A 27,554-nucleotide genomic window follows, 5' to 3' on the forward strand; every position below is an offset into this window, starting at 1 on the left:
TCCAGTCACTGAATTCATCAAAGATGTTGACGAGTCTACCTCATCTACTTCGTCGCTGTCTCACTGTTCTCAGGACATCGAGGATGTTCTTCACCACCCTACTATACTTCTCTGGAACTCCTGACTCCCTCATTCAGTACCACAATTCTTCTCTTGATACCCGTTATTTAGAGATATCTAAATCTGCAAACACAAAGTGAAACTCTTTCTGATCTTATCTATATTACTCCATCAACACTTTCTAAGCAGACACTGCATCTGTTGTGCTCGTACTCAGAATAATCCTGCTGTTTGCTGATCGTCATCTGTCTTCTCAGCCTAGCTTCAAATACTCTGTCCTATAGTTTCATAGTGTGGCTCATCAGTTTTATCCCTCTGTAGTTACTACAGCGCTAGAGATCACCCTTGTTCTTGAAAATCAGTACAGTTCCTCAGAATTCCTCTCACTCTTCAAGACTGTGTTAAACAATGTGGTTAAAAAGATCGCTGCCCTCTCACAGAGGTCTGGATACTTCCATAGGTATGCCATTAGCACCAACTGTCTTTCTACTCTTTTCTACTGAAGTGTCGACTGCCTGTTCTGTTCATAGATGCAGTTACTTTCTTATTCCTAATCCTCTGCATTCCCAGATTAACAATCATTTCTCCATTCATCCTCCTCTCTCTTACATTTTCTTTATTCATTAGCTCCTCTAATTACTCCTTCCATCTTCTCAGCACACTCTCATCACTCGTGAGTATATTTCCATCTCTTTCCTTCAATCATCTTGAACTACTGAAAATCCTTTCCAGCTTGATCTTGATACAAGTCATTTTCTCATTCCTCAGTCTCCAGCCTCACATACAATTCACTACCAGCCTTTTCTTTGGCCACCTCTCTCTTTGCTGTGCACCAATCCTCCCATTACTCCTGTCTACATTCCTCATCTCCTCCTTTCCTGTTGTGCACATTTGGGTGAGTGTTGAATATGCCACACTAATAGCATTCAGAAATTGCTGCAGTATTATGCAATACTTATGAAAATCTGGGGAATTTGGGAGTCTCGAGGAAACAATTACCCCAGAGCTGCACATCCTTTCCAACTCGATCTTTACCTAACATACAAACAAGTACCTAACATCAGTACAAGTCATTTTCTATTTCCTTAGTGTCCAGCCTGAGTTATAACTGACTACAAGTCCTCTCAGTACTCCTGCCTACATTCCTCATCTCCTCCTTTCTTGTTGTGCAGATGTTTAGTAAGTATGGTAAATAAGTTAATGTTAAGCATAGCAAATAGTAGTACATTTTAATTTTCAAGCCACTGCTTAATATATTTCGAATGTTACGCTGATGGTTCTCGTGTATGTTGTCACGTGTAGCATTTTGAATTATGAATTGCCACATGCAAGTGGTAATTCATTTCCGACAGTCCCTAAATGCAGCATCGGTATGATGGGAAAGGCTGGCTTGTTGACTCACCCTGAGCTTTGGTTTCGCTGTAGCTACGTCTGGGAAAGTGGCTAGCAACCTTGTCAGTCGTTCACTAGTTAATGTCAATAATGTAGTCCTCGTCAAACGTTCCTGTACAAAAAGATGACGGTCTTTAAATGAATTTCGTGCTGTCGGGGCAACTCGTACGCAGGCGCGACGTTGTTTGTGTTAGAACTGGCTGAAGTTAGAAGATTGTCAAAATAAGCTACTGAAGTTCCTCCGGAGTGGTATGAGTAGCGCTGGGCTGACCAGAGGTAGCCTAGCTTATGTAGCGAGTTAGCCAGCCGAGTGCGACATGGAAAAAACAATTTTTCCAAGTGGCTTTAGGCCATAAATGAATTATTATTTATTCGGACAGCTATCAAGAGCCGATCTTACAAAAAACCGGAGCAGAAGCGTCTGGCAGTAGCTTTGAAATTTGCCCATCCTGGCTGCACTGCTGGCCTAGGTAGCTAGGATAAAGCTACCTAGCTGCACGTCTGGCCCCTCAACCAAAGTAAGTGTTTACACTCGTAAATTGTTCCTTGACATGGTTGTGCGGTTCAGTCTTAAATACTGGAGTTGCTAAATGCATTTATATACTTTATTTACATGACATCTAAGCTAATATGGGTGCGTGTCTTAGCTGTTAGCGTCAACTTAATTAATCTAATGAAGCTATAGCTAACTGTAGCACGCAAGATCATGGCCTTGGTGAGTTTGTTCTGAAGCCAAGTTTATAAAATATCACTGGATATGCCCAGTCCCACTATCGATTTGTGACTTTGCTACCTGTCACATTTGGGTTAATGTGCTACGCGTCCATAAGTTGCTGCAGTATCACGTAATCCTTATAAAAGTCAGAGAAATTTAGGAGTCTTGAGGAAACAATCATTTCAGAACCTTGTCTTAAATTACAGAAGATGATATATGTAGCCAAACTCCTTTTGGTCAGTGTTTTTGCACATCAGAACTTATTAAAGCTAATGTCATGGGTTTCCTCTTTCTCTTTGGGAAGTGTCAGTGTATCAAACTGCATTCAGAGGATTTTTCTTTTGCTTACCAACCAGTGTAGTATGCCTTCAAGTGTTTAACTTACAAGTCCAGTAATATTCAATAGAACTGATAGAAAATTAATAATTTAATTGGGAAAAAATAATTTATCATGTAGAAAAATGCTGAGCTTTCATTTTTCTAGTTCCTTTTAATTTGAGCTTTTGTTTTTGGTTAGCTGTTGCAATTTCTGTAAATGAAACCTTTACAAGAATGTATTGTTATTTTTTTCCTGATGTTTTCTGAAATAAATCGTTAGTAGGTAGGTCTAACTGCAGTCAGCCTTGTTTTCCAGTTGCTCTTAAGCAACTTTTTAGTGTCAACAAAGATTTAAATTACAGAATCAATGTCAAAACAAAAAAGAATCTATAAATTCATCCACAAGAAAAAGTTTTGTGTATAAAGTAGTGTCCACAATTTCAGCAATATGAACCTGAACTTAAGAGTTACTCGTGCTGGGTTTTTTTTTTTCATGTTGTTCAGCTTAATTACATCCACTTTGATACAGTGATGTCACAAAGTGACGACAAAGGAAAGGGAGTTATTTATACTCCAGCATAGTTCTACTTATTTTGTTATACCACTAGTCACTTGAGCAGAGATAATTTCTGTCATTTCTTTGCTGTTAGACGTTTAGTAACAAATTTTATTTTAAATTGAAGTTGGTTAGTGTTTTCGTTGTCTATGAAAATGAGGACGGGACTGTGTTAATGACCTATTTATATAACCTATTTAACCCACCATCATAACCTATTTATAGTAGGTTTTAATTTTATAAGAAGTACCATAACACTCATAATTCAGCTCTCAATTTGATTAGGACGAGAGCAGTAGGGGTTTGCGGATTAACAGCTGTATGAAAGACGATTTCATTATGCTGCTTTGTCGCGGCAAAGTGCAAATTGTACTCGTCTTAGAGCTTAAATATGTACAGTCTTTACTATTTAAGTGTAAGTAATTGACAGAAATGTACTTCTGCGTGTAAAGGCAGCCATTCGTTGAATTAGATATACAGCTTTTATAATCTTTCTGCCCTGACAATGGTTCCTCTGTACTTCAGCTTTATGCAACACGTTTGATAACAGTTTATGTAAAAGTTCATTCCATGTACCCTAATCAGAATATTGAATTTATCACAGAGTGCCTTAAAAAAGGAGACGAAAAAGAAGAACTTGGTATCATTCTGTAGGCTGACATGTCGCATTGAACTGATTCTGATTCTGTTGGATATCTTTTTCCACATGAAGAGCCAAAAGAGGTCGTGTCAGTATGCTTATGCTCGTTTAATGAGAAAACAGGACAAAAATTTTCATCAGTGCTTCCAGCCACCGCTGGTATTCCTCCCGATTCCTGACTTTGACCTCCTTTGTGTGACTGTCTTTTTAAGCCTTTAAGTTTTAGTAAGATTACCATGTTGAGTGAAAAACTTTGTTTAGTGATAAAATTAGTGACATAAAAACCAAAAGTAGTATCTCCTGATTCTTATAATGTCTCCTACATCAACCATAAAATTTTATCACAGTTTATGCCAGTCTCTGTGAATGAGCTTTAAGTTCTCACAACTGAAGCACTTCTCAAGCTCTGTTGATATGATTCACTATCACTGTAATTTGGTTGCTTTCAGTAATTAACAGTACTCCTTTTTTTTTTTTTTTTTTTTTCCTGACCTGTGTGCAAACACTTATTAAAAAAAAAAAAAAAAAAAATCTTGTCTCAATCCTTTGGTCTTTAATTGTTGTAATCAAATCTCAAGGTTACCTTTTATAGCCAAATTGTTGAAGACTGTCTACACTGTGAAACATTATTTCAGAAAATTTCAGGTTTTAGTCAGCATCACAGTACTGAGATGTAGCAGTACTGTCTATTAGATTATCAAGTAATATTTTAAAAACTGGTGATACTGGCGAATGTTCTCCTTTTGTGCTACTTGACTTGTGTGCATCATTTGTTACAGTAGACTATAAAATTTTCCTGCGCCACTGGGTTGGTGTGTCTGGGAAAGCTCAGTTGTTGGGTTACGTCATATCTGACCAATTTAAAAAGCAAAACAAAACATTGGTTTCATTGTTACTTCTCCTTTCTTAAATATGAAGTCCATCAGAGGTCTATACTGCGTTTGCTTTTTGTTGTGCTACCTGTAGGTCACATTAGTTTAATAACATTTAGTTTTACTACCATGCTGATGACACACAGCTCTTTTTCCAAGTAAAACCCACTGATCCAACTAATCTCGCCATCTTATTTTCTGTCAAATGTTAACAAATACATTTTTTTTTTCATTTTATTCTTTTAATGTCTAGATTTTATGTCAATTTTAAGTTATTTTATTACAATGGAATCACACTATCCTAGTCATTTTTTAAGTACGCTTGTGTCTTGCTTGGTCTACTTTAATTTATGTAAATCATTTTTGTAATTTTCTTCAAGTTCTATTGTTTTTTTTATGTTTCTGGAAAACATTTTGTGATGCTGGTTTTGATGGGTTCTATGCTAATCAACTACTACTATTATTATTATTATTATTGTTACTGAAGGTTGTATGCTGTTGATGGCCTCCCTGCCAGCCATGGACACTGTGACAGACACATGTCCAGTGGTGCACCAAAATGGGACTGCCCATCGGGAATCTGCAGACACAAGACCAGCTGCTGCTGTTCTAAGGCTTCATTTATATCACACCAACCAGGGAGTGGCCGACGGCAGCTTTCTAAGCTACCCACCTGGGGACTATGTAGCTGAAGAGCTGTGCATAGAGGCGGCAAAGGCATGCAGTGAGTACTCACGCTGTGCAAGTCTCCATAAAGAACCTCCATTCATGTGTTTTTCTGTAACTTGGAGCATAGATCCCAAGATAAGGTTATCAAGAGGCCACAGTAAAACCTAATAACAGAAAAATTGTTAGTTTGTTCGCTCATCTCCGTGCTTTGTTTAAACTTTGCCTTTACTGTCTTTAATGATAAGAAAAAATAAAGTTGCTTAGCTTTGTACTGTTTTTTTTTTTTGTTTTTTTGTTTTTTTTAAAGAGGTAAAATTCATCAACAGTATGGCTTTGCAGAGTGGGACTACACTCACCTGCATATTGTGCATCTGATGATAAAACAAACACAAATGACATTTTGGACAATCTTTATTGACCTTTTTCACCTGTGTTAGTACAAGAAACACTTTCTACTTTGTATCCTGAGGCATAGTCCTCAGAGCTCCCTCTAAATAAAGCATTCATTTGTTGTTAGTTACTTAATTGAATATAATCCAAGCTTACAGAACATAATGTGCCCTCTCACTCTTTCGTCACTGTAGGTATATCACCACTTTATTGCAGCCTTTTTGGGCTTTTCCGAGAGCAGGATTGCTTGTGGTTTTCACCCAATCACATCTTCCAGCTTGATGAGACTGCCTCTGAAGATGTGTTTTTCAGAATACGGTAGCATACTTTATCTTGCTTCTGCAATTCCTCTTGTGTCTTTTTGAGATTTAAAATGAAAATGTCTTAATGACTCTCTACATTTTTTTTCTAACCTGTTTCCACAGGTACTACTTCCCTGGTTGGTATAGTGGTGGGGCATCCAGGGCTTATCGATATGGAGTCACAAAAGGGTCAGAAAGCCCCGTCATTGATGACTTCGTAATGTCGTACCTCTTCTTTCAGGTAAGTGCTCTCACCTAAAGCCCTTATGTCAAATAGGTTGGAAGCTGGTCGTTTATATGTAGCTTAATTTAACAAAAATATCCAAGAGCAGCATTTATTACCAGTAATGTAGACAAGGTGTTAGAAAAAGAGCAGCTTTTATCCTTGAAGTGCAGAACTATTAGCTTGGTAGATTATGAGTTAGGTCACATGTTTAAATGACTTTTTTCTCATTACTCAGGGATAAATATAATGATATGAATAAGAAACTAAGATACTGGTATATTTTATTCTATTCTCTCTGATGTGGAAACTTCAGTGTATCTCATTATCTCCCTCAAACGAAAGAGAGACATGTGACTGTAGTGTTAGCATTTGTATACAACAGTTTACATCTATGAAACCTAACGTGAAAGCAAGTTCCTTACTTGCATTTCACAGATATTTCTCTTTTGTCAGTGTCCAGAAATGTAACTGGTATTTAAGGCCTATTAATTAAGTCAGTAAGTCAGTAATACAAAGAAAAATCCTGCTATTGAAAGGTACAGTTAGGGTACCAGTAAGGATTGAAAACAAACCAGTACCTGCTATTGTATGTTTTTGCTGGAAATTCACAGGTTTAATGTGTTAACTGCTGTGGTGTTTGGTGATGTTTAATTGGACAGATACTTAAATATTACTCTGCACTGGATACTTGCATTTGTTTTGCTTTGGTTAGAATGAAATGGTGGTATATACACTCTATTTTTTAACAATACACCAATGAAAAATATCTATTTAGGAAAGAAAGGGACAAGTGCAGTAAACTTTATCAGAAGAGTCATCGAAACTGTACAGCCAGTTAAAACAATTAAAAAATATATTTTAATGTATAGTGAGGACATTATTTCAAGGGTAGGTGAATGGTTTCAGTTTAAGCCTACAATGTGGCTGAAGTTGAACTCTGCATGAACTTGGGATTATGTGGAATTATGGTGGTGGAAGTCTGTCGTGGTGGCTCGGCAAAAGCCTAAGAGGGAGAGATGAAGCACCACCCAAGAGGTCATTTAAATATGTTAGTGTGTTTGCAGCCATTAAAGCTATTCTATATGCTTGTATTCAACTTCAGAAGATTCTGCATTTACTTTTTAGAGGATATGTTAAACTCCTTGTGGTCTAGTCAACAGCTTACCTTCTGTGTTTCTGACAAGAAAGTTGATAATTTGCAAAAGGGCAAAACCAAAATGAGGGGGCATTGTTGAATTTTAGAATTTGCTGTCATTTTAATAAACCCTTTTTTCAGTGTTGGGTATAATAACAAAATCCATTTTTCCAGTTTTATTGAAGACACAATAACAATAGCTTGTAATTGGTGCCCAATGCAGTATGTTTAAAAAAAAAAAAAAAGGGTTGAACGTTATCTTGTAGTTTTGGTCTTGTTTAGTGTTCACACTGGCTTCTTATTACAGTCAAAACAAGAGCTGCAAATATGACGCCAGAGGGCCTCACGGGAAGCTCGTTCATTGGTCAGTTGTGGTAAAGAGCCACCCTGCATAATCAGTGTTTGAACCAGTCACTGCAAGCAAGCTGTGTTGTACCTAACTTTTCTCTAAACTGTTGGGGTCAGAAGGTGACAGAGAAATATTTGTACTTAGAAAAAAACAAGATAAAGAGAATGGGAGGAAGAACCTTGACATGAAGCTGTGATCAATAAAAATATAAATTTGAATTCATTTTAAATTTATTGTTACACATTACTTAACACTGATAGCTCTGCCTGCTTTAGATTAACACCATAACTGAGCTTACAAAAAATGAGGCGGTTATTTGTAAGCCTGGTTGTGATTGTATAGTCCATACCCATTTTAAATGTCAGTCTTTTTGTGTGCTTTGATAGGAGCATATCCTGAAATTGTTGGTTTAATTAAAAACTGTCACACTTGGTATACAGAAATGACTTAAGTAGAGTTACAGTAGACTTGAAAATGTGGACAGACAGCAGTACACTCACCTGAACGTTAGCTCAATCAGATACAACTTACAATGATTGGTATTTTTCTCTCATCGCAGTGGAGGAATGACTATCTGAATGGCTTGGTGAAGATTTCCAACTCCCATGAGACACAAGAAGAGTGCCTTGGTTTGGCTGTGCTTGACATGACAAGAACAGCCAAAGAAAAGCAGCTGTCGCCTCTGGACATATATCACTCTATAAGGTACTTAGAGCTGCTTTTATGGGTTTTATCTGTTTCACTGCTACTAATTGATTTCACTCATGTTGCCCATCAATAATGCCGACTTGCCTTAACAAAAACAGATGTGAAAGAAATTTGGCAAATTTGCACCATGTGAGCATAATTACTGAGGCACCTGTAGACTTAAACATACAGGAGCTACTCAGCTATGAAAGTCCATACCATGAAGCTCGTGGCGCAGAGTTTTTGCTGAGGTTTGGAACTCTGCATTTATGGAGTCAGCAGAGCATCTGTGACTTTTACAGCACCTCAGCACTCACTGACCTCACTCTAAAGCTTTGTGTTGTCTGCCACATTGTGACTGAGTTGTTGTGAGTCCTGAATGCTTCCACTTTGCAATAATATTACATAAGGTTAATTATGGAATGTGTAAGAACTGACTTATTGCGATGGTGACATCCTAGTACAGTACCAAATGGGAAATCAGTGAACTCTTTAGAACCATCCATTTGTTTACAAATGTTTGTAAAGGCAGACTGAATGGCTAGATGCTTGATCAGGTGAACATTTTGTTCTCCAAGTTCATGTGTGAAGTAGGAAAAATGGGCAATCATAAGGATTTGAGAAAGTTTGACAAGGGCTAAATTGTGATAGTTATACGACTGGGACAGAGTATCTCCACAACTGCGGCTACTGTGGGGTGTTCCCAGTCTGCAGTGGTCAGGATCTTATCAAAAGTGGTCCAAGGAAGAAACGGTGACAGGCCAAGACTCATTAATGGGCGTGGGGAGCGAGTCCAATCCAACACACGTTAGCACTCAGTAGCTTCAGACCAGTCAGCTGACTCCTTTCCGCTGCCAGAAGCTTCAAAAATGAGCATGTGAGCATCAGAACTGGACCACGGCGCAATGGAAGAAGGTGGTCTGGTCTGATGAATCACGTTTTCCTTTACATCACACGGATAGCTACATTTGTCTGCGTGAGTTGCTTGTAGAACACCTGGAACCAGGATGCACTATGGGAAGAAGGCAAACTGGCAGAGGTATTGTGATGCTTTGGGTAATTTTCTGCTGGGAAACTTTGGGTCCTCCCGTCCATGTGGATGTTACTTTGACACCCATCACACTTACCTAAGCATTGTTGCAGACAATGTACACCCTTCCATCTAAACGGTATTCCCTGATGGCTGTGGCCTCTTTCAGCAGGATAATGCAGTCTGCCACAAAAGCAAAATATGATTCAAGAGTGGTTTGAGGAGCACAACAACAAGTTTCTGCTGTTGGCCTCTATATTCCTCAGATCTCAATCCAGTTGAGCGTCTGTGGGATGTGCTGGACGAACGAGTCCAGTCCATGGAGACCCCACCTCATAACTTGCAGGACTTAAATGATCTATTACTAACAGCACAATATTAGGCAGGTGGTCATAATATTATGTGGTGTTGCCCAAAACTTTTGTCCATTTAGTGTATTTGAACTTGAAACATCAACGAATCTTTTATTTTATAATTTTCTACAAAATATGTGGAAGTGCAGAGCTTTTTTTATGAGACATTTAAAGGGTTCATGATACTTGGCATATCATGCTGACATGAGAATTTACTGACTCTCTTTTAGCTACAAGTCCTTCTTGCCAAAGGACATGCGAGCTCAGATCCAGGACTGCAATTTCTTGACACGTAAACGCATCCGCTTCCGCTTCAAGCGCTTCATCCAGCAGTTCAGCCAGTGTCGGACTACAGTTCGTGACCTTAAGCTTAAGTACCTCATCAGCATGGAGTCTCTGGAGAAGTCCTTCTACACAGAGACCTTCCAGGTCAAGGAGCCATCAGGCGTCCAGCGCATCATCCTGGTTGGAGCAGATACTGGCATACAGTGGTGTCGGGAGTTGAGTAAGGACTCAGAACAGGTTGGTACAATGAGTACTGTGTTACAGTGTATATTTTGGAATATAGATAAAGAAACTGACTTTTCACTGGAACACTTTTTGATAGTCCTTGAAGTAATAAACAAGTGTTTAGTTTCTTAGAAAACTGATCTAAAGTATCACCCCCCAAAAAATAAGAGATAAGAGGCAGAGATAAAACAACAGAATTATAAAAATGATATGTCAAAATAAACATCACACTGACTGTATCACCAGTACACAATGTTTTGCCTCTAGCTCTATACTTTGACCGCTGCACAGTGTGATCTACCTTTGCGCGACTGTTAGAAACGAAGCCTACAGCTGTGCTAATTTTGACCACACAATAAACTAAAACTTGAGTTCAACAAACTTTATGACACAACTACGTGCATAAGGACCTCGGGAGGAAAGCAGTATTGTGATAGGTATAGTGCAAAAGCTTTCTTTTGGATAAGAGATGCATGTTTTGAAATGACAGGAACCAGGTGCATCTATTCAAGCGTAGAGTGGGTCTGAAAAATGACATACAGGCAGAATGCAGCAATTTTTGGACCTTTCACTCCACCTAGGTATCAGTCAGTGTAGCACATGCTGCTTTCTTTGTGAAGGGGCCTTAATGCAGCATTGAATTGTTATTATAGTAATTGTTTTTTTTGTAAGTTCCTATGTTACACTGTTTTGCCAGGAACTACAGACCTTGTGTGATTTCCCTGATGTCACCAACATCAGCATCAAACAGGCCAACAAAGACAGCACTGCAGAGAGTCGGGTGGTTACCATTAACAAGCAAGATGGCAAGAATCTGGTAATTTCATCTTATAAATCTATTTCTTTGTAGACTCTCGCCACAACCATCACCTAAGTGTCTACTCATGCCTTTTAATATACAGATAAATTCACATTTCTTTTTTGGTTTGTGTGACAGAAATAAAGGGATGTGGTCTGTTACATTTTTCTTGATATTTTAGGAACTGGAATTCCCCAGCCTGCTTGAAGCCCTCTCTTTTGTGTCTCTCGTTGATGGCTACTATCGACTGACCACAGATGCACATCATTACCTTTGTAAAGAAGTGGCTCCCCCTAGGCTGGTTGAGGCCATATCTTCTCATTGCCACGGTCCAATCACGTATGTAAAATATTATATTGTAACATAGACATGTGTAAGAACTTCCCCCTTAAAACAATCCAGCTTGAATGATGTAAAACACGATGTATTTGATGTTTTATTCACATATATAGGTGAATAAAATTTCCCACTCACCTTGTGGGCGGTCTTTGTCCTTCAAGCTTGAGGGTCCTGTGCAGTGTCTTTGTTGTTCCTAAGATCGCGCTCTTCTGGACAGAGATCTCGGAAGTTTTCCTGGGATCTAGATGTAGGGATATAGCTACATCTATCACTATGGCCTTGTTCCTTTGCTTGTCCAGTTGGTTAGTCATCACCAGTTTGTCTGTCTCTATCTGGAATTTCCACAGGATCTTAGTTCGGTTATTCTCAACCACCCTAAAGAGCGTATTCCATTTTGACGTTGGGCCTCCGATTTTCCTGTATGCTATGCCAGCCGCTTGGCTATGGCGTTCCATGTATGCCCTGCCTGCTAGCATCTTGCACCTTGGTGCAGCACACCCCGGCATCTATGGATCTTGTGATCGGGTCTAATTCCTGTGCTGCCACGATTAGTGCCTTTGTGCAATCTTTCAATCAGCGTTGTCCATCCATTGGTAGAATATCAGCTTCCACTTCCATATGGCAGTGATACATGCTGTGTAGGGTTCTCTCCTTCCATGATGTTTTCTGTTCTTGCTTGGGTTTCTGCTACCTGAGGTATTCACTAAGCATGTGAGCAGTTGTAGCCATCTTCCAGATGAACTCATGGATGTTTGCTATTTCATGCTTGATCGTGGTTCTGACACTCACTGGTCCTCGGCCACCTTCCCTCCATGCATGAAACCCTCCATGAATAGTAATGAGCTTTCTTGTCTTAATGTCAGTGGCTTCCATCTCCTACTTTGCCCAGCTCATTATCCAAGCAGGGTATCTGATCACCGGCTGGGCGTAGGTATTGATTGCCTGGATCTTGTTCTTCCCGTTCATCCTCAAGACTTGCTTTAAACCTTTGCACATATTTGGCGATTGAAGCAACTACACTTCTCCAGCCTGAATGGCATTCACTGATCCACACCTAGTGGTGTGGATCAGTGAATTGATGTCTTGTTCGCTTTTGGCATACAGCTTGATGTCATCCATGCAGAGGAGGTGGCTGACGTTTAAACCATTTCGTAGACTATAGCCGGAGTGAGTTAATGTTAATGATCTCACTGAGGACTTTTAGGCTTATGGAGCAGTGGGGACTGTGTGTGTAATAAAGATTAGTTCTTTATGTTTAAGTCAAGGCTGTAAGACCTCAAAATTCTTGAAAGCAAAGTTCTTCAAAAGGTTTAATGATACACTGCACACCATAGGCTGCTAGAAAGAAAGTGCCTAATGATTAAATTAAAAAGTGGTTCTTTTCTGAGTTGTCTGTTATGTGTGGACAGAATAGTGGTTTACCCCTTGTGTTACTGGCCTTTATGTTTGAGTGATTCATAGGTCAGTGTTAAGTGGCCTAACAAACAAAAAACATTTCCTCTGAAATTGTTAGATACAAAGACAACACTGACAATGACTGAAAAAGCAGCCAATGTTCAAAGAAATCTTTGAAACACTTTCAGAATCTTGGAGACCACTTTCAAAATTTACAAGAAAGTCTGGTTCCTTAGAAGCACAATATACAGAAATAAGGGGTGGCTGCAAGATTTTTGCACAGTACTGTATTCTGTAGATGTGGGTGATCGAAGAAGTAAAACCACTTAATATCATCTTATGGGGAACTGTCCTTGTCAGTTTATTTTTTAAATCAGACTGACAGAACAGCCAGTCTCTAAAGCAAAAAGGCAAACCTATATATTATCCTTTGTTTTAGAGACTGGCTGTTCTGTCAGTCTGAGCATATGCGACACTGAGCATGTGTAAGTTTAACACTTACACATTAGCAAAGCTGTTTCCCAGTCTAGATTTACATTATGCTGTTAGTGAGAGAGACAGAGGCAAGCAACGGTGTGTGTGAGTGTGTGTTTGACTATAACAGATGGATGGATAATTTCATGAATATTGATATTTTTGTCATCTTTTTTAAAAAATTTCTGACACCACAGGTTTTTGACTGATGCTAAATTGTCAGTTTAAGAGCAAATGGTAATAGCTGTATATTTGCGTGTGTGTGTGTGTGAAAGAGAGCGTGAGATAATGCCTAGATGTTTAAATATGATTATTTCTGCAATTTGAGCCTGCATTATGCTTTTATTGGAAGTGTGTTTGTTTTAGATTAAACTAAACTAAAACAAACACTTAGGTGTTTTAGACTCATAAAGAAGTATGGGTATTTAAAATGTTTATACTATTGTGTTCCTATTTAATGTTTTGTAATGTGGCCAAAATGTAGACAAATTCCTTTGACAGTTGGTAGGGCTGCACGATATTAGGAAAACCTGCGATGTGCGATAACTGTGATCAATATTGCGATAACAATGACTTGCGATAAAATAAATAGCAAAAAAACCCCAAAATGAATACATAATTTCCGTTTTACTGCAACAGTTTTATTTAAAGAAAGCTGCTGTATTAGCAGTGTAACAACAAAGTGCACTTTAACATTGAAACATTGCCCCCATAAAAATTTTTTCTGAGGCTTGAATTCTGAAAGACATCCTTCCCGGTCTCTATAATTAGTTTTAAATAAACATAACTTAAATTATACTGCAAATTATCTCAATGCAGTTGTTCATCATTTTACCACTCACCAAGTAGTTATGATGTAAGTCAAAACTGGAGAGGAAACTTTACTGTAGTGCTTGTGTAGTTTTCAGCTTGGCTCAGTTCAAACATGACGGTCTTGCGGCATGTTTCGTACATTTGTGGAATGGCGACATGGGAAAAGTAGTTTCGTGAGGGGATGCGGTATCTCCGGTCCACTTTATGTATCAGACTGGTGAAGCCCTCTCTGCTAACTGTATTTATAGGCATCACGTCTTTAGCCAAAAAATGTGTAATGGCCTCTGTTATTTTTTTGTACCGTTTCGATGTTTTCTCATAAGGAGTTCCACTTGAAAAACTCGGATACAGAGACAGCTGTTGGACTGCTGTTTTTTTTAGCCACGAGTTCATAGTCAGTAGCGTTCTCGTCATGCGTCTCGCTCTCAGCCATTACAACTCTGACTCGTTGCTGCAGCGTTGTTCGCTCCGGGCCTCCAATCCATTTGATTGGTTAATGCCGTGAAGGTCTCTATTCGACTGGTCAAATGTGTAAAGGGGTTTCTTTGATTGGTAAATTCTTTAAAGCACATGTGTAAACATTTTAAGGTACCCAATTATCGCAGTTTACGCAGCTTTTGCGATGGGCCCATCGCACAGGCTGATATCGCGATGACAATAAATTTTCGATTTATTGTGCAGGCCTAGCAGTTGGTGTTTATATATCCCACTTGTGTTGTATCCTAAATATAGGCAATAAAGGCTTTCTAACTGGTAACACTGCATTTTCCTCCATCAATTTTATTTTGTTGTTTTTCTTGTAGAATGGAGTTTGCAGTTAACTGGCTTCAGAAGTCTGGAAACAAACGGGGACTGTACATTTTGAGATGTAGCCCGAAAGATTTCAACAAATACTTTTTGACTTTTCCCGTTGAGGTAGGTGACACTCAGTTGTGGTCTGTCTTTTCATTTTTTGTTTGTTTGTTTTTGTGTATTGCCCAAATATGACATAAGAGTCCATCAGTGGGTTTGGTCTGGTGAGTTGGCTGGACAGATATTTTAATTTATATGTAAGTAACCTTCATACATTCTATATTTATCTTTTAGATTAACTTTTGTCATGTTACCACGTTTGTTGTTGAAATGCACCAGTATGTGTTTATTAATACCTACTAATTCTTTCTGGTATTGTATTGTCTGGTGTCTCTCATGATTAAAGGATTCTCAGTTTGCATTAAATTCATCATTAAAATAGTTAATTTGGTGTCCTCTTTGCGTTTGCCAGGTGTATGATGCTATAGAACACAAGCACTGCCAGATCACCAGGTCTGCAAGTGGAGAGTTCAACCTCAGTGGAACCAAAAGAAACTTCAGCAGTCTGCAAGAACTGCTCAGCTGCTACCAGAAGGAAACGGTGCGCTCAGACAGCATCATTTTCCAATTCAGCAAGTGCTGCCCTCCTAAATCCAAAGGTAAAACTAACAGAATCTGGATTTGTCCAATTTATGTGCATGTTAGCAGAGCACAGATGGTAGATATTGCATCAGAAAGATTTCGTACAGTCTGTAAACTGCACAAATTGTGATGAATGGAAAATGTACTGTGTCCTGACGGGATAATGACTCTATCTCTTCGCATTTGTTTATAAGTTAACACACTAGTTCTTTCTAACAAATGGAAATTTAAATAAATTTAACAAATGTATTGGGCAGGGATGGTCAGGCTGGTGCCTGTGGTCATTGATGATGTTTGTTTTTTGTTTTTATATTCAATTCAGTACACAACTAGCCTTGGTAGTGTGTGAAATCATACAGCTTGTCATTAGTATCTTCTGTTTTGTGACTTGGAGTGTTTCTCGCACTTAAAATGCAACTTTCAGATGAACAGAATCAACGTTCTGGGATTTATTTAACTGGCCGGTTGAGCGTGAATCAAGACATTATATTGTTCTTGTTACCTGGTATCATCTAAGCTTACACAGCTTTCATGAAGTTAGTTAAGACGAAGGATTCAAAAGAAACATTCAAAGTCAAAGTCAAAGTCAAAAGTCAAAGTCAACTTTATTTGTCAATTCTGCCATATGTACAGGACATACAGAGAATAGAAATTCCGTTACTCTCAAACCCTAGAAGAAGTAGCAATGAACATTTAAATATAAGAGAGAGATTAAAAATGCAAGTAAAATAATTAAAAAGTAAAATTTGAATAAATACAGTACAAGCTATACAATATACAATATACAATATACAATATACAATATTCAGGTAACGGTAACGGTAGATGACATTCAGTGTAGACCAGGCAGGGTAGTGCAAATAGGCAAATAGTGCAAATGGAGATTTGGTAATGTACGGTAGGAGGTAGTGTAACAGAACAAAGTCTTATGAGGTAATGGCAGTCCAATGCTCCACAGGTGGCTAATAACTGGTGCATTCAAGTGTTGTACTCATTTTAAGTATGTTTTCTTTTTGCCTAATTTAAATATACAATCTTTGACTTGTCTGTGTTACACCTCAGTAGCATACACTATACTGTGTATTCAGTAAAAAGTAAAAGTTGCACCGTTTGAGGTGTGCTCGTTGCAGCACAGGTACAACATTAACTATCAAAGGTGACTGTTTTTGTTTATTGTTTTTCATTTCCAGTTTGTGTTGCACTGCTTGTGTTTTTAGTACTGTTCGGAGTTTAAATGGCAAGTGTTTGCAGAGATGTAACAGTCCGCACAGACTAGAGGTGATCATGGGAATCTGCTGGCAACCAAAGCAACCACAATGAGGTTTTTGATGCAGCACCCACTTTCTGACTGACTTCACCGCCACTTGTAAACTGGTTGGGGAAGACATTTTTTTTCCTAGTGACTACAAGTTTCCACGAGGTTGCTGGTGTCTAGGCCTTAAATCTTGATTTTGTAGTCCTAGTCAAAGCTTTTGCTTCTGTATTTGTCATTAGTTGTGTGCCAAAACCCAAAACTCTATATTTAATGTAGAACAGTAGAAAACAACTTTTGTGGAGTACAAAATGAAATATCCACGTCACATTTGCATGCATTTTGAAAAGCTGTAAGTGAGCTTTTGTGTGTTCTTTATTCTGTAAAGGTCACAAAAGTACTAAATTTGATTTTCTAGCAGGAATGAAACATTCCTTATAGATTAGCCAGTCACTAATACTACAGAACAGCAACAGTTCAGGAAAATGCATGAAACACGAACTACCAGACAGGATGACTCAAAGGTGCCTCAGTCTTTGTCTGCTTTCATAATTCTACCACAAGTCTTTTTCCCAGAAACTGATGAAGAAACACATAGCACGGAACTTCTCAAGTCTTTGTCATCAGTTCCCATGCTTCTCTTTCAGTTGGATTGTTACATTTTATTGCAGCATACTTAGTAAATAGTTTCTTGAAAGTAAGATTGTTTTCTTTCCACTACCAGAAAAGTCGTGCCTCCTCGTGTGCAGGAGCAACAAAGGCTCGGAAGTGCCACTGTCTCCATCACTACATCGACACAACATCAGTCAAATGGTGTTTCACAAGATCAGGAAAGAAGATCTGGAATTTGTAAGCTTAGTTTACACGTTCAGAGCTTTAATATGTCTGCATGCGCTCATTTATCCAGTCATTATGTTCAGCATTATTATGTTATAGTATTGAATTGCTATAACTTTATAGGATACCCTCCATATTTTCACCGATAAGTTAAATGTGTTGGGGTTATAAATGAGTTTTTATACAATGATGGTCTTTCTCTTAGATGGAGAGTCTCGGTCAAGGGACTTTTACGAAGATCTTTAAAGGGGTTCGAAAGGAGCTGAGAGACTATGGAGAGCACCAAACGGAAGTAGTCATGAAAGTGCTGGACCAGTCCCACAGGAACTTCTCTGAGGTCTGTGCGTTTTGTGCACATTCTGCTTACACGGGTGTCGATTTTTGTAAATTTGTGTGATTGTCCAGATTTTCTATTATATTTACGTCAGGGGGCATAACAAAGGCTTCGACTAGTACCGGTAGCTAGTTGAATTCATTTTGTGGTGTGCTTTAGATCATCAGCCAAAACACTGGAACACCACCGCTCTTGAGTCCCTTTTCTGGCATATTTGAATGAATTCTTTAACAGTGGAAATTTCAAGCAGGAGCCATGTGACTTCTTTTTATAGGCTTTTCCTGCTTTATAAAAGCATCAGTTGGTTCTATTTTTGTAACTGTTTGCTGGGGAGGGCAGCTAGTTTTTTATTTTTTTATTTTGTTGCCTTGAGTCACTTGGAGGGTTTTTTCTGGGTTTTTTTTGGTGTTTTTTGTTTTGTTTTGTTTTTTTTTAGAAAGGGGCAAAAGTGCATCATTGTAAAGGGAAGAGGGGAAAAAAAACAAAATAAAACAAGAGCATCATTGCATATCAGGATCCACAAAAATGAATTTTATCTCAATCATCCTGGTTTCATAATCATTGGAAGCCCTAAATTTAATTTGATTATTCATTGCGCAGCCTTAGAATAGGAGGTATTCTTGGAGTAATATTGGAGCTAATCTTAGGTTTTGTCAGACAAATATAGCTAAACCACTGATGTAATATAGTTTTGTTTTGGGGTTATATATATATATATGTTCTTTTCTTTCTTTTTCTTTTTTTTTTTCTTGCAGTCATTCTTTGAAGCCGCCAGCATGATGAGCCAGTTGTCTCATGTACACCTTATTCTAAACTACGGCGTTTGTGTCTGTGGAGAAGAGAGTAAGTTGTCTCAGTACCTATTTATTTGACAAACAATTTGAGCCATGTTATTAAGCCTAATGTGCCAACTATGCACCGTGCTTTACCACAATCTTGACCAGTTTAAAGCTGAAATTGGCTGTTCATACATCCTTGAGAAAGGTAGTCCCGGAAATCCATATGCAACGGGGTCAGTCGCCAAAATTCCCACATCTTACACATGATCCTGTCACTATGCTTTCTATGTTAATATTAATTAGTACTTACACCAAGTACTGATTAGTAATACTAATACAGAACTTTTTTATGCCAAAACCCAGTTTTGCTGAGCCAAGAAATCAGTAAATATGTCAACGTAAACTGAGGTTTTGTTGGCTGTGTAAACCTTCAAGAGTCAACATGTTTATTTAACAGCCAGAAGTCCACTGTGGAGGTTTTAAGTGAATGAGGTTGTGGAGGCGGGGAGTATATTTGGACCTGGTTGGACTTTGGCCTACAGGAAAGCTACCCTCATAGCTTCCATAAGCTATGACGTCAATAAACACTTGACCAGTGGCTTTATGGTGTCAATCGCCAGCTGTTTCTGAGTACAGCATGGTGGTCATTTTCTAAATGATGGTCACCATTCAATTAAAAAAGGATGGCAAAGCAGGGCATGCTTTAATGCGGGCCTGCCTGGTAGTTACCAAGTCGCTGCCGTATGAGTGTGCAATGTCGCTAAGTTTTTAAACCAGATCTGTATACTTGTTATGTTAAGATGACGACTGGAAAAAAGATTGAAGCTTTAAGACGAGGACACACTGACTGATAAGTTACAGCCACTCTTTATATATACTCAGTGGGTATATATTAAAAACATGTATCTAAACTGACTATAATGTTAAACCGAACTGTAGCCCATCTGAGATTCTGTTAGAGACATTCAGTTCCTGAATTTGGTTTTTGCAATAAATCTATAAATCGCTGTACTGTACAAACCGTAATTTCCACATCTTTAAGTCATTGTATTTATTAAAAACAAACTTCTTTCCAGACATCATGGTTCAGGAGTATGTGAAATTCGGCTCACTGGACACCTACTTGAAGAAAAACAAGAACTCGATTAACCTTCTGTGGAAGCTTGAAGTGGCGAAGCAGCTGGCCTGGGCCATGAACTTCCTGGTATGAAAATATGTGCAGCTTCATTTTAGGTCATGTCATTGCTAAAATATTGATAAATATAGATTTCTTTGTTGCTTACAGCTGTTTAGTACTGAAAACATTTTTTTTAAAAAGAAGTGAAACTTTAAAACTAAAGTACATTATAAAAATAAATGTAGGGAACATAGGAAGTGTTTTGTTAATAAGATTGTGATGTCTTCTTTTCTGTTCCTGTAGGAAGAAAAACATCTTGTTCATGGGAATGTGTGTGCAAAAAATGTTCTCCTGATCAGAGAAGAGGATCGAAGGGCTGGAAACCCACCTTTCATCAAACTAAGTGATCCTGGTATCAGCATCACTGTCCTGCCCAAAGAAAGTGAGTTTGTCCGTTGTGCCGAATATCAGCAGGGGGCAGTAGATAGCTAGTTAATATATTGATGTAACTGCAATGAGCTTTATTACTTTTTTGTTACAAAAACAGAGCTAAAATGAGTTATTTGCTGTCTTGTTCTGCAAGCATTTGATAAGTGAAGAGCTAAAAGTGGAAGGTCAAATGTTTTTGTCTGTGATCAGTTCTGATTGAGAGGATTCCTTGGGTGCCCCCTGAATGTATTGAGGACCCTGCCAAACTGAGTCTGGCTGCTGACAAGTGGAGTTTTGGCACTACACTGTGGGAAATCTGTAGTGGTGGCGATAAACCTTTAGCAACACTAGACAACTCAAAGGTAAAGCTGAGTGCCAACATGTAAAATATATATTGTTTCCACATAAATGCATGCTAATTGAAGAGTTGCTTTAAGTCACCCCATCTGCATCTGCACACCGGCATTAATCCTCAATTTTCTATCCCAGAAAACCCTGTTTTACATGGATCACCACCAGCTTCCTGCACCAAAGTGGACTGAACTGGCTAATCTGATTTCTAGCTGCATGGACTATGAGCCCACATTCAGGCCTACGTTTCGTGCTGTTATCCGTGACCTCCACAGCCTCTTCACACCAGGTTGGTAGACGCCTCAAAAACTAAACTGAAGTTGTAAAAACTTAACCAGAAACATGAATGTAGTAGCTTCTGCGTCACAAAAATAAAAAATAATGTGGACGTGCCTTAAACCTGCATTCTAGCTGAAGGCCACCAGATGGATATAGCTGTGGATGCAAAAAATAAAACAGTAAACTTCTGGTTCCATAGAAGTGGGTTGTATTGAATGAAAAATTAAGTCTCTTTTTAAATCTTGGTCATCCATCATATTTAGCCTAGGGTGGGTCTGCCTGCAGTTTCACTGTCAGTCCCACCCTTCCACTTCACAGCTGGTTTTTACATGATCCTGATGACAAAAAAAATGAGATTTCACAAACCAAAGGTGACGTCACAGTAGGTTACATATGTGGGTAGACGGGTATTTTCGCAAACAGCTTAAATCCACTGTAAGCAAGTTCAGTTGTGATTCATGCCTGGGGAGGCCAGACAAGTCCAATGTCATTTCCATCCAGACACAAGAGTTTTCTCCTTTCTTTCTTCCCAGACTATGAGTTGATTGTGGACAGTGACATCCTGCCAAATAGGACAGTGGGCTCTGCGTGGGCATCTGGTGGGTTTGACAATCAGGATCCAGCTCAGTTTGAAGAGAGACACCTCATATTCTTACAGCAGCTGGGCAAGGTATGATAAATGTGGAGGTTGAGGTATTTTTGAACAAAATGTGCATTCAAAAAGGATACAGTACAATTAAAAATCAAACTATGAATAAACAACGACAGCTCAATTATGTGTTCTTCTGTTCAAGGGAAACTTTGGCAGTGTGGAGATGTGTCGGTATGACCCACTGCAGGACAACACCGGAGAGGTCGTGGCCGTGAAGAAACTTCAGCACAGCACCGCAGAGCACATGCGAGACTTTGAGCGGGAGATCGAGATCCTAAAATCTCTTCAGCATGAGAACATTGTCAAGTACAAGGGTGTTTGCTACAGTGCAGGTACTTTTTTCTACTTTATCTTCTTTGCAACTGGAAAAAATAATTGTACATTTTTCAGTATTTTTTCGCCCAGTGTGGCTTCATTATATCCTCCTACAATTAAGTTGCAGATTAGCATTTAGTGTTTTGTTAATCTTTCCTCTCTTCAGGTCGACGAAACCTCCGTCTCATCATGGAATATCTTCCCTTTGGAAGTCTGCGAGATTACCTCATAAAAAACCGAGAGCGAATCGACCATCAGAAGCTCATCCATTACACTTCCCAGATCTGCAAGGTACTGCAGACATGGCCAGTTTGTCCCTTGTTTGTTCGTTTTTCTGACCACTTAAACTAGTGATAAAATATAATTGTTTGTTTCTGTTACATCTTTGCATAGGGTATGGAGTACCTATCAAGTAAGCGGTATATCCATAGAGACCTGGCAACACGAAATATCCTAGTGGAGAGCGAACTCAGAGTAAAAATCGGGGATTTCGGCCTCACCAAAGTTCTGCCTCAAGACAAAGACTACTACATGGTCAAAGATCCGGGAGAGAGCCCCATATTCTGGTCAGAATATGTTTGCTTTTTAGAATTTAACTGTGATCCTTCTTCTTGATTTTTAGTTTGGTGTAGTCTTATAAATTAACTTCAGGGAAATGGAGTGACCTGGTGTGCTGCTTCACAGGTATGCCCCCGAGTCTTTGACTGAAAGCAAGTTCTCTGTGGCCTCGGATGTCTGGAGCTTTGGAGTTGTACTTTATGAGCTCTTCACCCACAGTGACAAGAACTGCAGTCCTCCAGCAGTAAGTAATACATCAAACATACACTGCATTTTAAGTTTTTATGTGTGTATAGAAAGAAAAAAGACAGTAACTTTAGAGTTTTAAGAGCACATCTTTTTGTACATTACCAAAATGCACTCATTGCACTCTGACATCTAACAAACAGATGAATATTCAATTTTTAGCAGGCAGTATCGCCTTTTGTCTTTTGGTATTGCACCATAATTTTTTGTATTCTAGTTAATAATGGAGTAGTGTTGTGACATCTACCTGAGTCACACCCTTCAGGTTAACTTCAGAGCTTGTAGGAACATCGCTTTAAAAAGGTTCTCATGTTGAAAAAGGAGTGTGTGGAAATCACCTCAAACTGTGAATTCAGATTTTCTTGCAAACCAAACAAATAAGCTAGTCTGCTGTTTTGAAGTAACAGGTACAATACATAAGATGGTGTTCAGGGCGCACACATATCAAATATGTATTTTGTTTTTTTTAATTTTACACCTGACCAGGTGTAAACATTAGTTTTCAAGTTTTCTTATGCCTGGAAAAAAAGAGGAATCATAGTGAATCACCTTTATAAATGCATAGACCACAGTTTCAGGTTTATATCTGTGTTTAAATAAAGTTTTAGTTTAAAAGTCATTGATAATCACTTGTAGAGGTTTGTTTTCTTTTATGCCAATATTTTCCAAGTGAAGCCCTAGTAAGCTATGCTGATAGTGGCCCCGTCAACAGACTGGAAGACTTTTTCTTTTTTTAAGAAAATTGAAAAATTAACCCCATCAAGTGGTCTTTTTCTCTCCACCTATACAGCAATAAAAACAAAATAAAACAAACTGGAACACATGCTGTTAGTTTTAATCCATCAGTTATTGAGTTAACTAGTTAGCTTGTTTATGATACTGACTAGTGAGTGAGTATATTACTGTCTAAACTTGGTTATTTTGATATCCAACTTGTGGCCATGGCCTCATTTGCGCATCTCTGGCATGAGCACACAAGTGAAATAAAGTGAACTCAGTTAATTCTTTTAATCTGTTAAGACAGAGCATGTTTACAATAGCATTTCAGTCATCGCCAAAGGCTCATTGTGAGCCAGAAAGGAACCCCCCCCCCCCAACTGAACAAATATGTTTTCACAGACCTGTCAGCATGTTTCTTGTGGAGAATGCATGCCTTTAACATCATGCAGTGATTCATACTCTGCAAAAAAAAACAAAAAACAAATGAATCAGAACATTTGAACCCTGACAACTGAAAGGTTATCTGATTGCTCCAGGAAAAAAAAGTCTCTTTTTGTTTCTCCGTCCCTCACCTGAAGCATCGCTGAGTCGAGGTGTGCACATAAATGCACGTTCTAGGTAGAGCGTCTGTTTCCAGAGAGCCAGAGATATGATTCTTTTTTTTTTTTCTTTTTTTTTTTGTGACATGATTTTATTAAAATTAATCATTAAAATTATTTAGATGTTTACGTGTATTTTTATATTTTAGTTATACTTTGTTGATTCACTAAGTGACTTTATATTTTGGAAAGGAGAGGCTGGTTCCAGTCATGCTGCCATTTGTTATGTTAACAGTAATAACTCTCCTGTCAGTTTATGAACATGCTTGTCTTCATTCCTCACTTGTCTTAGATTAGATTTCAGTTTGCTTTATCTGTAAGGATATTCTTGCTTTTTCTTAGGACCTTAAGTTTTATTTAGCTTAAGTCATATGGTGACAATGAAGCTATTTGAAACTTTTTTCCCTCTCTTCCTCCTGCTCAGGTTTTCATGGCCATGATGGGGAATGACAAGCAAGGACAGCTGATTGTCTATCACCTCATTGAGCTCCTCAAATCAGGCAGCAGGCTGCCTCAACCCCTGAGATGTCCTACAGAGGTATCAACGTGCTCTGCTGTTTGTTCTTTTGTTTTGGGGTTGTTTGTTTTTGTTGCCAAGTTATCAGCCCTGACAAGTTGTGAGCACAACATAGACAAACTGATTTGACGGCTTTATTCCCAAATAGTTGCTTAGTTACAGATCAAGCAATTGTATCTTTAAATTGAAATCGTGTTTTTCTCTGCCACTTTATTAGGTAGTCCCTGCGTAGTACTGGGTTGTATGCCCTTTTGCCTTTATGATTGGCCTAATTCTTCCTGCATAGGTTTGCTGAAAACGTTCCTCAGAGCAGCTGTATTGATGTGACAGCTTTACACAGTTTCTACATATTTCTCGACCATCCATAATGCGAATTATAACGTGATCTATTGGATTGAAATCTGGTGACTGCAGAAGCCATTTGAGTACAGTAAAGTCACTGCCATGTTAGGGGAATGAGTTTGACATGGTTAGAACTAGGGCTGCCATGATTAGTCGACTAGTCACGATTACGTCGACTATTAAAATCGTCGACGACTAATTTAATAGTCGACGCGTCGTTTGAAGCTTTGTAAGATCCCAAAAGACGCAGGAATAAGTAGTAGGATTTAAGAGTGTAATGACGGACTGAAACAGAAGATGGCAGCACTGCATGTACAAGGATGCCAGCTGCCGTTAAACCCCGAAGAAGAAGAATCTGTGTCCCAGAATTCATAGCGCGGCCCTGCTCAGTTTTCAACAATGGCGGCAGCTAGTTAGTTTTAATATCACTCTTATTATTCTTTCTGGGTCACAAAATAAACTTTTAACATATTTTCAGGCGAGAATAAAGCTGTGAATATAGCTGTGCGCTCCGACGTTTTCGGAGACGTCTGTTACCCACCAGCTCGATAGCTAGCTGGGGTTGACGGCTCACTAGAGCCGGTGAGAACACCGGACTCCCGGCAAATCGTTTTCAAACCCACCGCCGTCTTTCGCTACTCAGGTTAAACATGATATATTAGTCACTTAGATAACTTAAAAATGATATTGTTTGGCTTTTTTTAGTATTTTATTTGTTCCTGAGTAAATCGGGTTGGCTGAGATTAAAGTTATAGTTTTTACACAGCTGAATAAACGTCAAGCAGACAACTGATTATCAGAAGTGTTGAGATGCTCGAGAATATACTCCGGTGTCCTGTTATATTTTAGATAGCAAGGAGCAGACGGCTGAGTTTATTAAACTCCACCAAACAAACTACAAATGTCATTAAAATTTAAAAAACTATCATCTTGTCTTTATTTTTAGTTAGCACATACCTTAAACATTTAAAGCTGTAAGCTAATGATAGTTATATAAGAGCAGATGCATGCTGGTGAAATAAGCTGTATGTTTTACATCCAATGGATGCATGATCTGATTAGTCGACTAATCGCAAAAATAATCGGTGACTAGTCGACTATCAAAATAATCGTTTGTGGCAGCCCTAGTTAGAACTTTGTAACGTGGTGTTATTGTGATCTGAGCAACTATTAGAAAATGGGTACACTGCGGGTGTGGCTGTGAATGTTATAACTTGAGTACAAAGCAGTGTAGGAGTTTGAAATTGATCCCATAGATATGTCTACTAGGAGGCTGAGGGGAAGCACTGACGACTACCAGTGTTTTCTGCAGGTGTATGAAAATCTCAGCCTGTCTGGTGTCAACAGCTGTGCCACATTCAAAGTCACTTAAATCATCTTTTTCCCCATTTTAAGCTCAATTTGGGCTTCAACAAGTTGCCCATTGAGAAGAGTTAAGACATTCAAGAATTTTGCTGTTAGTTGTCAGGAGTTTGTCAATGGTAAACACCACCTTCTGAGGATTGTTATTACTCTGTTTCCATATAAGGAATCAAATCACTACCAGTAGTTTTTTTGTTTCTTTGTTAACTGTTCGTGTCCTACTCTTTCTCAGATACATGAAATCATGGAGGAGTGCTGGGACAAAGACCCTGGTTTGCGCCCTTCTTTCAAGGAGCTGGCCCTGCGCATCGACCTGTTCAGGGACAGTAAAGAGTTTTAAATTCACCCAAAGTGCCCTGCTCCTCTTCACCCGAGATGCTCTTAATATTATTGCCCTACTTCTGGCAAAGGGACAAAGCCCAAAGTGAGATCCTTCTCCTGATGGATCCCAACATGTGGCAGAGCGGCTTGCGAATGGAAGAGTTGAGGTTTGGAACAAGAGCCTGCTTATAAACTACTGCCATGGTGCCTTTTAAGCAAGGTACCCGACCTTTATTTTCTGTTGTGATGTCACTTGGTGGCCCACAGCACAGTGGAAATAGAGGAGGAGCTTGGATGGTTTGAAAATGGAAGGTGATGTTGCTGAAAAAGAGTGAATCTGTTTGGTCAAATTTGTAACAGAAAAGTTTTGAAGTGTTAGACTGAGTAGACTGTTGCCAGGCCTAAAGCTACAAATGCTTGTGGCAAACAAGTTCTTTGTGTGCAAGCGTGTGTTTGTGTGAGAGTGAGTGCCTGTTGTGTCTATACAAACAGCTAGCAGGGCTAGCTCTTGCCATTTCTTGTCCTTGTCCAACCAGAGAAATAGACAAAAGCTGTTTTTCTATGTATGTTTGTATATACCTACAGTATATTTGTGTATATATGTCCAGTAAAATTTTATAATTTTGTAAAATTAAACTAAATACTATATTTGAACTGCCATGTTATTGTAAATGAAGTATGTGCAAAAATTATTTTAAGAATTGTTTTGTTTGCAATGTGAGAGGTCGTGTGAAAATTAAACCGTATAATTCAACTGTGTATATGTTATGCAGATTTTTGTGTTCAGTTCCTTTTGACGCCATTTTTCTGCATAAAGTATTGTGCTGTTAAAAGGGCCGGTTATTAGATAGCTACAAATGAGAACCTTCCAAGAATAGCAAAAAAATAAATGACTGAAGATTCACCAACATTTACACCATTGTCTTTATGTCTTGATGCACACTCAATAGCCCAGGTAAGAAAGTCACACAAAGCTGATTCTGGGAAGAAGTCGCTGGGAAATGTTGCTCTCACTGAAAATGCTGCCTTGAGATGAAGGGATCATCTGGGATTAGTGTCAAGGTGATTAGTGGATGTGTTCCCCAA

The 27,554-nt window shown here is 38.7% G+C and overlaps 1 protein-coding gene across 2 annotated transcripts; it reads left to right on the forward strand.

The window, feature by feature from the left end:
* The first annotated feature begins 1,432 nt into the window (after window positions 1-1,432).
* jak2b (Janus kinase 2b) lies at window positions 1,433-27,382 on the forward strand. Of its 2 annotated transcripts, XM_005459790.4 has the most exons (24): window positions 1,433-1,970; window positions 5,041-5,277; window positions 5,807-5,930; window positions 6,038-6,155; window positions 8,184-8,329; window positions 9,925-10,216; window positions 10,902-11,021; window positions 11,185-11,342; window positions 14,828-14,939; window positions 15,289-15,475; window positions 17,435-17,559; window positions 17,753-17,884; window positions 18,637-18,724; window positions 19,737-19,864; window positions 20,081-20,219; window positions 20,417-20,568; window positions 20,696-20,846; window positions 21,370-21,506; window positions 21,631-21,820; window positions 21,970-22,094; window positions 22,197-22,369; window positions 22,488-22,605; window positions 24,351-24,464; window positions 26,380-26,517. In XM_005459790.4, exons 2-24 carry the CDS (start codon window positions 5,046-5,048, stop codon window positions 26,485-26,487), a joined length of 3,369 nt encoding a protein of 1,122 aa, XP_005459847.1. In that variant the 5' UTR covers window positions 1,433-1,970; window positions 5,041-5,045; the 3' UTR covers window positions 26,488-26,517. The 2 variants fall into 2 exon arrangements, with proteins under 2 accessions (XP_005459847.1, XP_025752936.1); XM_025897151.1 differs by lacking the exon at window positions 1,433-1,970 and having other exon boundaries at window positions 26,380-27,382.
* The last annotated feature ends 172 nt before the right edge of the window (window positions 27,383-27,554 follow it).

This window comes from Oreochromis niloticus, linkage group LG12 (genome assembly GCF_001858045.2).
Source record: "Oreochromis niloticus isolate F11D_XX linkage group LG12, O_niloticus_UMD_NMBU, whole genome shotgun sequence".
Classification (NCBI taxonomy): Eukaryota; Metazoa; Chordata; class Actinopteri; order Cichliformes; family Cichlidae; genus Oreochromis; species Oreochromis niloticus.

Bases quoted from the DNA above. Each gene is read 5' to 3' on its own strand.
- jak2b (XM_005459790.4), top strand. From the start codon at position 5,046: ATGCTGTTGATGGCCTCCCTGCCAGCCATGGACACTGTGACAGACACA. The intron at 8,330-9,924 runs GTACTTAGAGCT...ACTCTCTTTTAG, and splicing joins GACATATATCACTCTATAAG to CTACAAGTCCTTCTTGCCAA. The intron at 11,343-14,827 runs GTATGTAAAATA...TTTTTCTTGTAG, and splicing joins CATTGCCACGGTCCAATCAC to AATGGAGTTTGCAGTTAACT.